The sequence below is a fragment of the Carya illinoinensis genome, chromosome 1 (genome assembly GCF_018687715.1).
Source record: "Carya illinoinensis cultivar Pawnee chromosome 1, C.illinoinensisPawnee_v1, whole genome shotgun sequence".
Lineage (NCBI taxonomy): Eukaryota > Viridiplantae > Streptophyta > Magnoliopsida > Fagales > Juglandaceae > Carya > Carya illinoinensis.
Window position 1 is genome coordinate 53,155,808 of NC_056752.1, and position 11,427 is coordinate 53,167,234.

Below are 11,427 nucleotides of genomic sequence, written 5' to 3' on the forward strand. Positions count from 1 at the left end.
TTTATTAACCCAGCATTCAAACTAATTACTCCAAGTTTGAATACGCACTCCGTACCGTCATTTCCACGTGACGTGAAGTTAATAGCATCAACTAGTGGATTTCGTTAATGTCAAGCCTTCCATCAACCAAGCGTCCAAATTAAGTAGGGGGGAGTTATCATGTTCCCTCAATTTGTCCACTTGCTGTGTCTCTAGTGTAAATTATATATTTTTTAAAAATAAAAAATATTAATATATTAATAGTCATTTTTTTAATTAATAAGAAAAAAATTAAAAAAATAAAAATAAAAAATAAAATAAATACATAAACAGTCAAAATGAGAAGACATAATATCATTATTCAATTAAATAATTACTCCATGACCCAAGTTTGAGCCAATTAAAAAGATGAAAAAAAATACTGGAAGTTTGAATATGACTCCGTACTATCATTTCATTTCCCACACGAGATCAACATCAACTAGGCGCCATTTGTTTTTTTAATAGGAAAAAAAGTACACCGTTAAAACCTTTTTGCTGACATTTTGATAAACTACAAAGGACCTTTGAGAGCAAAGTAAATTCACTTTCACAACATGCTTAAAAAGTTCGATATTTTTTATATTTACTTTGGTAATTGCATCCATAAAGATGTTATAGACAGTGGATACCGTAATCATTTCGTGCCCGATTAATCATCCGATCTATGCCTAACCATTTTCATCATCATCATCATCATCTTAACTGTAATGTTTATCATGTCTACTGTTATGGGGGCTTTGCTGCTCCAATATCGAGAGTGAATTGGTGGTTGCATCATACACCACTTCCAGAATTGGAGGTTGCATCAAATACCACTACCAGAATTGGAGGATGAATCATATACCACTACGAATACAACTCAACTATCTACTTTATCCATGCCTTACAATGTTATTGTATTTACTAACCATAGAAAGTCTCTGAATTTGTAGTTGTTATAATCCATAAGTAGCATGATTTATTAGGGAAATTGTTAATAGTATTATCACTCAAGTAGAAGACTGCCATAACAGTTTCAGTTATAATTACAAAATCCTTATTTTCCTTTTTCTTTTGTTAATAGATAATTCCTAATTAGATAATTATCAAGAACATAATATGTTTCAGACTGCACTGACTAAAGGTGGTCATTGTGATGGATTGCATGATTGCCAAATTCTTATAGCATTTGTAGAAACATGTCTCTTGTGGGTTTGTGGCATCCACAGCATTGACATATCAACCACATTAAAGCCTAATGTGGGAGGTACTTTGCTGCAATTGCATGAGGAGGTTCCTTTGTTTTGTCATCTCTATTTCTTTTGATCTTGAAGACAAATAAAATAGATTGGATTTGATAAATATGTTTTGCAGTTTTCATGGACAAATTATTGACTTTTTCTAATTGCCTAGAAGAATGTGCTCGGTCCTAAATGTGGAAGTCAAACTTTTTGAAAGATTATTGTAGAAACTGAAGATTAGATCAGAAAAGTAAATTACACTTTGATGCATGTACAATTGTGAGAGTAACTGTTAGTCATCGCCTAGAGTGGAAGATGAAATTCCAAGGGAAGAGGTGAAGGTTGCTGTAGTGTCTCCCGTAAGGTATCTCTTGAGCCGATCCAAATCATCGGCTGCATCGAGCATTGTAGGCCTAGTAGAAGGAGACTCCTGTGTGCAAAGGATACCCAACTCAAGTAACTCTCCAATTGCAACTTCCCACATTTTCTTCACTTCGTGGGATTGATCTTTTGATGCTCTCAACAAAGAAGTATCTATCACTCTTTCCCCCCTTCCATGGAAGTGACTCTTCACCCATTGGTGCAAACTTAGCCCACCAACAAATATGTCATCCGTCGGTCTTCTTCTGGTCACCATCTCAAGCACCAAAATGCCAAAACTGTAAACATCTCCTTTTGTGGATGTAGTTGACCCAAACCCGTACTCTGCATCAGAATATTTTGAGTTGTGATGAAGGTTTTTGTTCTCAACTTATTAAAAAATGCACAAAATGTAGAAAAGTGTACCACAAACTTTTGTGCAGATTAATTCCCATCAAATTCCAAAAGAAATGTGAAAGGGAGCTGCATTTTGCAAGGCCTCCAAAAAAAGCACCCATTTATCAATTCCCATCAAATTCCAATTCAAAGAAATTCCTCATCTTTCATTTAGTTTTTCATTTTTCTAGATGAAATGGCAAAGAGAAATCTGTACCTGGTGCAATGTATCCAATAGATCCACACAACAAGTTTGCAGTAGAATTTCCCATTTCAACAGCTCCACCATTTCCCCCTCCAGCCGTCATGACTAACTTTGCGATCCCAAAATCAGAGACTAGAGCTGTCATGTCATCATTGAGAAGAACATTACTTGGTTTCAGATCACAGTGTATGACTCTGATAGGAGAGTGATGATGCAGATAGGCCATCCCTTCAGCTATATCACTACAAATGTTCACTCTCTGAAGAAGGCTCAAATCTGAAGAACCTGAACCCAAACCTGTGTTCGAGTGCGGGTAAAGACGACTATCCAAGCTGCCATTTGCCATGTAAGGAAGAACAAGAGCCTTAAAATCAGGTAGACTGCATGCTGTTATAATCCTAATCAGGTTCCTATGGCGGATCCTCTTTAAGACTTGGCACTCTCTATTAAAGCTCTTCGTTGAGTTTCCAGATTGCAAGTGTAACACCTTGACTGCAATCTCAGTTCCGTCTGGAAGAACTCCCCTATAGACACGTCCAAAGCTACCTGACCCGACTAGTCTCTGATCCTCGAATCCTTCGGTTGCATCTGATAGTTCTTTATAGGTAACTCTTGGAAAATTGTGGATCAATTCTGGTGTACTTGGTTTTCTAACATTTTGAGTCTTCCGAGAGTGAATAATGGCTCTAATGCGTCGGACTCCAATCACACAACATATTGTGGATAAGAATACTGATATAAATATCACGATGACAAAAATAACCAAGAACACAGTTGAATGAAACAAAGGTCCGCTTACATTGCAAATTGAAATTCCAGCAAGTCTACTCGTAACATTTCTGCAGAGTCGGTGATTCTCCAAGAGCGACATCATTGTTATTGAATCGAAGATGCCGCCAGTTGGGATTGTTCCTTTAAAGTTGTTGAAGGAAAGATTTAGATAGACGAGTGAGGAAATTTTACTGAGGCTTATTGGAATCTTCCCAGATAAGTGATTTCCAGAAACGTCAAAGGATTCGAGGTATCTAAGCTCCCCTAAGGATTCTGGAAGCTGCCCTTCAAGAAAATTGTTTGAGAAATTTATCTTTGTCAATGCAATGCAACTTGAAATCTGAGGGAAGATATTTCCGGTAAATTTATTGGAAGAAAGATCCATCTCTTGCACATTTTGTTGCTTGCTAAGTTCGATTGGCAAAGGCCCTTTGAGATTATTATGTGAAAGGTTCATAAAAATTCTGATATCACGTAGACCTGCCAGCTTAGGAGGGATGCTCCCTGTCAATCTGTTATGCGATAAATCAAGCTTGTACAAGCCTGTGCACTGTCCCAAAGTTGGAGGTATAGTACCTGAGAGAAGGTTGTTGTTCAAAAATAGATAAGATAATAGAATTAAATCTCCCAAACTTGTAGGGATTTCACCAGAGAATTTGTTGTGCGACAAGTCTAGCAAACCAAGGTGAGCAACCCTGCCTAGTGCTGAAGGAATTACACCAGTGAACATGTTTTGCGATAACCCAAGCTGCTCCAAGCTTGACAACTGATCGATCTCTTTTGCTATAGTTCCATTTAGAAGATTGGATGTCATGTCCAGGAATATAAGACTCGAAAGATTTCCTATATCTGGAGGAATTGATCCAAATATTTGGTTTTCTTGTATTGAAAGAGATTCTAGTTTTACACCAAGACTGCCAATGGAGCTTGGCAATTGCCCCCCAAGGTCCATACCATCAAGTTCAACCTCCTCTATAAGAGTGCAGTTTCCAAGTGCATTGAAAAATGGAGCAAGATTGGTGTTTCCATCATGACTTATCATATCATTATATGATAAATGAAGATACTTGAGGGCAGGCAGTTTACTCACAATCTCTGAAGGTAGATCACCAGAAATGTTATTATACTCCACATCTATGTTGAACACATCTTTGCAATTGATTAAAGAGGGAGGAAGTTGTCCAGTAAATTGGTTATTGTACAAATTGAGGCTCCACAATTGTGAACAATTTCCAATATTTTCTGGAATTATGCCTGACAATGAGTTTCCGGACAAATCTATGTGATGCAAAAGAGAGCAGTTGGAGAAGAGGAAAGGCGGGAGCGTACCACTTACATTGTTTGACATGATATGAAGCAGCGTGAGTCTAGAAAGATGGCCTAAGGAGTCTGGGATTGAACCATGCAGATTGTTCCCCACAAGTCGAAGATAGCGGAGACGTCTAAGAGAGGAAAATTCAGGTGGAATGTTGCCGAAAAGACGATTGCCATTGATAATTAATTTACAAAGGCCAGTAAGATTGGAAATAACGGGTGAAAGCAGCCCCACAAGGTGAGTGTCTATCAGGATGAGCTCTGATACACGATGATTGTGTTTGTCACATGTTACGCATGTGAAATTGCACACCTCATTAGTCTCGTTCCAGTTTGTAAGAGTGGAATTTGGATCGAGTGTTATGGTCTTTTTGAATGCCAACAATGCTGCCTTGTCAGAACTCAGAGAGAGGTGAGGAGGGTTGTGATGTCCTCCTACATCTGTAATACCAAAAGTTAGAGCCAACTGTTGTAGTAGGAGGAGAGACAAGGCTTTTATGAAGATGGACATGTTGGAAGCTGCTGATAATCTTACTTTGAAGAATGTCTCCTCTCTTATTCTTGGCTTCACATTGCTTCATATCAAAACATACTAAAATGACAAATACCAAGAGAGTTGGGAATTAGAGTGAGCAGAAGTGTGGTTCTGGGAATGAGAAGGAGGTTCTAGCGAAGGTGGAAATAGACCCTTTGGCAAGAAACATTCAATGGAGGCAATGATTTGTAAAGAGCACTAGTAAGAATATTCCTATCCATTTCACGATGGTTGCAACTATGATGAGTGGACTTTTAGCTCAACCAAAATGGAACACCCACTGAGATGACACTACAAGAATTTATGCAAAAGATTGAGTGGATGGCATTCTTCTATCAATGGGAGGGTGGCCGCATTCCAAAGCTTAGATACGAGATCTTGTCCTTACAAATGAAAGATTTTTTTTTTTTTCCGTATTTTAGAACATAGAGAAATGGATCCAAGAAATAAGGTTTAAAATATGAATAATTGATACTTTTCAAATAACATTAAATGCTTAATAAATGTTGTAGTGTTTATTTCTCCCCATGAATTTTAGATCCGACATCACTTATACAATGGTGCACCAACATTGACACGGATGCCGTAGACATAAGAGAGCGTTCACCCTCACACAGACAGTGCTCTATTTGAAACTGCGACATGTGTGATGTGTCTTAAGGTCACCTAGTTTGGTTGGTCTTCTACTTCTAGACTGGGGAATACTATTACTACTTCGAGGACAAAAAGAGATCAGGTGGAGTAGATGGAGTTGACATTCAAGGTATAATTTGGATGGCCCTTTTGCTTTTTGGGTATTCATTAGATTGGAAAAAATAAACAATATCTGTAAAATTCAGTTGGATTCTTCTGGATCACCAAAAATTTTCTCAAACTACTAAAAAAGACAAAGCAACTAGCTTGATGGCTTTTCGTAACTCGTATCTTTATATGACCATCATTTTGTGCAATTTAGATAATATTTTTATTACTTTTATTGAGAATCTTCTTCATATGAAACGAATCTGAATAGTACTGTATAATTGAAAGGATAGAAAAATTTTAAAAAAATAAAATAAAAGGAATGTCGCAAGAGTTTATATATATATTTTCTTATTACAAACAATTCATTTGAAATGAAATTAAACTCATTTATCCAAACTTATCAAATCAATTGCTTTTCTTTGGTAACTAAGTTTGTGGGCCTATTGGCCTCCAAAATGAAAATTAGCTTAATAAGCATTTTCTGATGATTCAATGGAGGTTAATTTTGACCATGTTAAAACTTAAATCGATGGTTTGAGGAAAGAATTTTCCATTCCATAAAAATTCAAGATGTCGAACCAAGATGATCAGGTTAAGGAGTTAAGAAATTGAACTCAGCCTTGCACTCAAAATTTAAGAAAACATGCTCGATCGATTTCACGAATGAAAAGTCTTGTTACAAGCAGATTGCATACACACCCGCGCACCAATGCTGACATGTCAAATGAAACAGCGCGTTTCATTTCATTTTTCTAGTTGTAGCTCATCATCTGGAGGGAAGCGAATATCACCTTGCGTCTAGAGCAGAAAATGAAAACTCACTTGTGCCTTCACCGAAATCTTTTGTTTTCACCGAAATCTCCTACCACTCAAAATCATCGCCATCGACGGCTCCTCCCCCATGTGAAATCTCTAACCCCTCCCCCCATCTAAGGACGGAAGTGCAGTAGATAAAGATGACATCTTTCTTTTAGGTGCGATTCTCTTGCTGAGACTACTACACAGTGTAAGAAGACTGTTTCAAACTCTAATGACAGAAAATGGAGCTCAATTGAGACTATTTTCCAGGAAGATATGAAAATGAGAATCGAAAATAGGGAGAGTGAGAGTGGAGTTGACAAGCAGAGATGAAAATAGTAGAGGAGATCTATCGCGGAGAAGTAGATGCCGCGGACGAGAAAGATGAAAATGGCAGAGCGAGGTGGTCTTCTTGGTTTGAATCTCGTTTCCCTCTTTTTCTGTCTTTTTTTATTTTTTATTTTAAATAAGCAGTAGCTTGCCATGTAAGCAATGGTAAGCAAATTTGTCCGCCATCTGCTTGCCTGTAGAAGAACTCTCTGACGAAAACCAACCAAGAAGGAAACAGGTTGAAGTGCTCAAAAAGCCAAGAGAACAAAGAACATATTACAGCCTTTTGAAAACATCACGACTCGGTCATGGGCTTGGGCCCAACTGACTCAAACTTTCAACAACAGCGAACATCTTACATTCTTAAACCCATCCCCCGGCCCAAGTAGTAGTTGTTATTACTCGATTTCACAATACTAAATCCAAAATTATAATTGATTGCTATTGTTACTACAGTCCTTGTATTATTAAATTAACACGCGTGGAAGAAAACTCTAGAGAATTAGACAAAGAAATACTATCAAAGTGGTACATGTGAAACACAAATATAGAGACTTAAAAGAAATAAATATTTAATCTAGCATGTCTTTAATTGTCTCCTCTCACAAATCAGGATCTTCTCTATCTCTACTTGTTCTTTGACCAACCCCAATGGGCACGTGTAATCGCATTATCTATCTCACAATGCCTATGTTCATACTAGTCATGTAAACTTATACAGAAGACCAGATAAGTCCTGTATGGTTTAAGACCCACATGTTAGATTGAATATTTAGGAATAGTCTGACCGTGAGGATATGTGTAATGCAAAGGATTCAATTGTATTGCGTTTTTAAAAATTAAAGTTGCGTTTATATATTGAGATGAATTGAATTAAATTTTGGATAATAATATTTTTAAAATGAATTTAAGTTTTTAAAATTGTGATGAGTTTAAATTTTTTATAAAAAATTAAAAAATAATAAATTTCATTAATAATTAATTTAAAATAAATTGAGATGAATTTAAAACTAAACAACAAGACTCCGTACCTTCTATAAGGAATACGGCCCGAACAGCCGGGCCTAAAGCCCAACCAGCAACACCCAAAACGCCCGATTGATAACTATATATTTTGAATTTGAAATTCATTGCAGCCACCCACCATAGGCCCAACATTTCATAAACTACCAGGTTTTTGTCGCTTACATCTCTGTATTTGTACCTGTTGCCGATGGTTGACTCAAAACTTCAGCAGCAGCGAACATCTTCCTGCTCCTTATAAAATTTATATTCCCTAATTACATCACCGTAATTTTTTTGTGAGTGCAGAAAGGTATAGACAATATCAATAAATAATTGTAATAATTGCAAGTGATGTGTAAAATATAATTGTAGCATCATTTATTACTAGGTAAGAACAACGTGCAATGCACATTTATCTAGTTTAATGAAATAATTATTTTAAAAAAGTTGAAGCTACTTTTTAGATATAGTTTTCAATGATAAACCAGTTCTTTCAAATCCAGTTGCATTAAAAAAATTTAACAAAAAATGCTAAGATAGTAAAAATAAACTTTTTTATTGATGAGATTAAAAAAAGATTTAGTTTGTTCGACGCATGTTCATACCATGAATATACAACTCTTAATTACCATGTATAAAAAACACTTAGATCTATCTGAAAATTATTTTCCATTATTCAAATTATAGCGCCCAACAACACTAATTCAAAACGTTATGCTTTATTATAATCGTACTTGTCTGTATTGACCAACAGAGATCTCAAACCAAAGCTACGACCTCTAGTATCAGCTTGAGTGTATGCAGTCACTCGTGGAGAGACAGACACTGATGCCCCAAGAACATATAGAGCAAATGTCATTCCTGGTATATTTCTAAGACTACTATATTGTTAAGCTTAGTTAAGATTGATTGGATATGCATGATTAACTGCATATTTATATGGATCAATATTTATGTTCATAATAAGGATATGAAACTAACTGGTACCATCTTTCTTTCTAGGAATGGTAATCTTCTCTGAGGTGGAGGCAAACGATTTTGGAGTTTTGAATTCAACACATATCATCATTGCTAGACAATCAATGCATCCATGTTGTGCTTTGGAAACTGAGGGGAGAAAATACTTACAGCCATTACATGCATAGAGATAAGAGTAACCAGTAGAAAAATATGGAAAAAAAAAAAAAGTAATCAGGCATGTAGTTTCATCCCCATTCAATGAAGGCCATAGGAGCATGGTTTCTAGCGTCTTCCTAATTTTGAACACGAAATGATGGGTAACTGAATCTCTACCTCTGATCTACAATGCAGAAGAAACCTTTACATTAGCTGTGGCATAGTTATTATTGATGACAATTTGGATCAAAGTAATCAAGAAAAGCAGTACTTCATGATCACATTAAAATATATTGATATCATAAAATTATTACCATAAGGGAAGTGCAAATTGAAAACAAACAAGCTTTTATCTTCAGTATATCCTAAGAAGCTATTGCATACTCTAACTCGGTGCAAAGAATTGGAAATAGAACCTAATAAATCAAAAGGTAGAGTTAAAAAGTATTTGAACATGAAAATGAGAAGATACGCAATTAAAACCACAAGCAGAAATGAGAAACCAATAATTGCTTCCAGAAAGTAAAACCAACACCAATTACATCAATTCAGAAAGTTTTTTAAAAAAGAAAAAAGAAAAAAAAACATAATCAAATAATCAAACAGTTTCAAGCATAAGCCAAATAAGATGCACTAATAACAAGGTTGGGCACAGTTGTTGATACTTGGGGGTGAATGTGACCACAAAGCTCAGCAGCAGGTTTTCATACATTGTCAAATTCAAACTTATGAAATGCCCTAAAATAAAGAATAGAAGAAATAAGTACATCTCATTCAGTATACTGAAATAACTGAGGTTATTCATGTGAATCAACTTGTTTAGAAGGAGAGCAGCAGCATTGTCATGATTGTTGATATCTTGATCCCCTGAAATTTTTCCAAATAACAAGCAAAGATTTTACAAGTGAACTGTAACTAAAAAATTTGTAAAATGAGAAATTTCAGTTGGGATTTAGAGAACATTCATGGGGGAGATGAATGAAATTATTAGATCTAAAATACTATATCTTAAATATAATTAGTATTTCAGATTCATATTACGATTTTGTAAGAAAGTGTGCATTATTAAAGGAGAAATAAAATGGAACACATAGAAGATCTAACAGAAGATAGAATATTTGTAAAGTATTATTTTATTATCTCGAAACAAAATTACAGAAATTTGAGGCTCTTCGCCTCATTGCTTAAACGCTCTTACTCTTCAAAAATTTGCATGCCTCTCCTATCTAAAGGAGTAGGCAATCGAAAAGAATATTTAAGCAAGAATTTTAAATTTCTGTTCTCTTGCTTTAGTGCTTCTATTTTCATGTGGACTTTAGAAAAAGCCGCTGAAAGATAGAAATATTCTCGTTGAGTTTGTTAACCCCACCAGTCTTGGATTGTAGTCGCTGAGAAAATGCGATAATGGTTGATGAGTATCGGGTACCGAGACTCCTAAGTTCGTAGATAATTTCATCATCTGACTTATTAGTCAGATCATTATTGTATTGCATTATAGCACCTACGGTAGAAGCAGAAACAACTGGTGAACGAAGTGCAGAATACGTCATATATTGGTTATGAGAATATTGCTAAGCCATTGTAGAGTGAGAATGCAGAAAGAGATTGCAGAGTAAGAATGCAGACTAAATTTAGAAAAGTGAATAAGATGAGATGCGAAAGAAGATGAGCTGAATAATTCTTTTATATAGAAAATTATGACAAAGTATCTCTTTATTGCTTCATAACATCTTTCGTGAAGCATTTCTCTACAAGAGACAAGAGATGTAGCATCATAGTTCTGCGGCGCCTGACAACTACAGAAGAGCGATGTAGTATCATAGCTGCGGTGCCTGACAGCTACAGAAAAGCAATGTAGTATCATAGCTACGGCGCTTGACAGCTACAGAAGAGCGATATAGTATCATAGCTGCGACACCTGACAGCTACAGAAGACCTGTAAAAATCTTACGGATTAGAGTTATCTGGTCTAAAACAGAGGGTCACCATTTTTGTTGAGAGAGAGAGAGAGAGAGAGAGAGAGAGAGAGAGAGAGAGAGAAGTTAACGGCTTAATTTTGATGAATTCTTTACTAAGTATGTTATTTAGAAGAACACTTAAAATATATCATTTATGTTTTTCTAAGGCAATTGAGAGTTTACCACTGAAACAGAAGATGTTAGACATGGGTACAGCTGAAAAAATCCTGGGAGGTTGAATCCGTACCGTTTTCCATCAGAAAACCCTCCAAACAGAGCAAAAAAGAGAAAACCAAAGAAGACAACGACCAAAATCTCTTCGTACATAGCTTTAGGGCTGGAGTTCATGAGAGAAACAGAACTACCAGAACATGAAAATTCTATGAGATAGGGCAAAAAAAAGTAGAGAAAATAAGTGAGAGGAAAGAGAAGGTGAGGAGCGAAATGATAGGAGTTGGGGTGGGTCAATGGAGAACACTTTTCGTGAGAGGAATGTGGGAGGTTTGTGTACGTGACAATACACACAAGGAAAACTCACATGCCATGTATTTGTGCTGAGAAGTACATTCTCTCCCACCAAATGAAAACCAGGCGTCCTTAAAGCGGTTTTTAGTTTTGCTTTTTGGTGAATTACGACTTGTTTGGATGCTCGAC

The 11,427-nt window shown here is 36.0% G+C and overlaps 1 protein-coding gene across 1 annotated transcript; it reads right to left on the minus strand.

The window, feature by feature from the left end:
• Positions 1-1,328: 1,328 nt before the first annotated feature.
• LOC122301076 (putative leucine-rich repeat receptor-like serine/threonine-protein kinase At2g24130) lies at positions 1,329-8,558 on the minus strand. The gene is made up of 3 exons (XM_043112163.1): positions 8,434-8,558; positions 2,215-4,862; positions 1,329-1,946 (listed from the first exon to the last, which is right to left on the minus strand). The coding sequence occupies exons 1-3, from the start codon at positions 8,556-8,558 to the stop codon at positions 1,534-1,536; spliced, it is 3,186 nt and encodes a 1,061-aa protein (XP_042968097.1). The 3' UTR covers positions 1,329-1,533.
• Positions 8,559-11,427: the final 2,869 nt, after the last annotated feature.

Excerpts from the sequence above, each read along its gene's own strand:
- LOC122301076 (XM_043112163.1), bottom strand. The coding sequence starts at position 8,558 with ATGACATTTGCTCTATATGTTCTTGGGGCATCAGTGTCTGTCTCTCCA. Across the intron at positions 4,863-8,433 it reads CTGTTGGTCAATACAGACAA|CAATGTGAAGCCAAGAATAA; the intron begins GTACGATTATAA and ends TTTGATATGAAG. Across the intron at positions 1,947-2,214 it reads TATTGGATACATTGCACCAG|AGTACGGGTTTGGGTCAACT; the intron begins GTACAGATTTCT and ends ATTCTGATGCAG.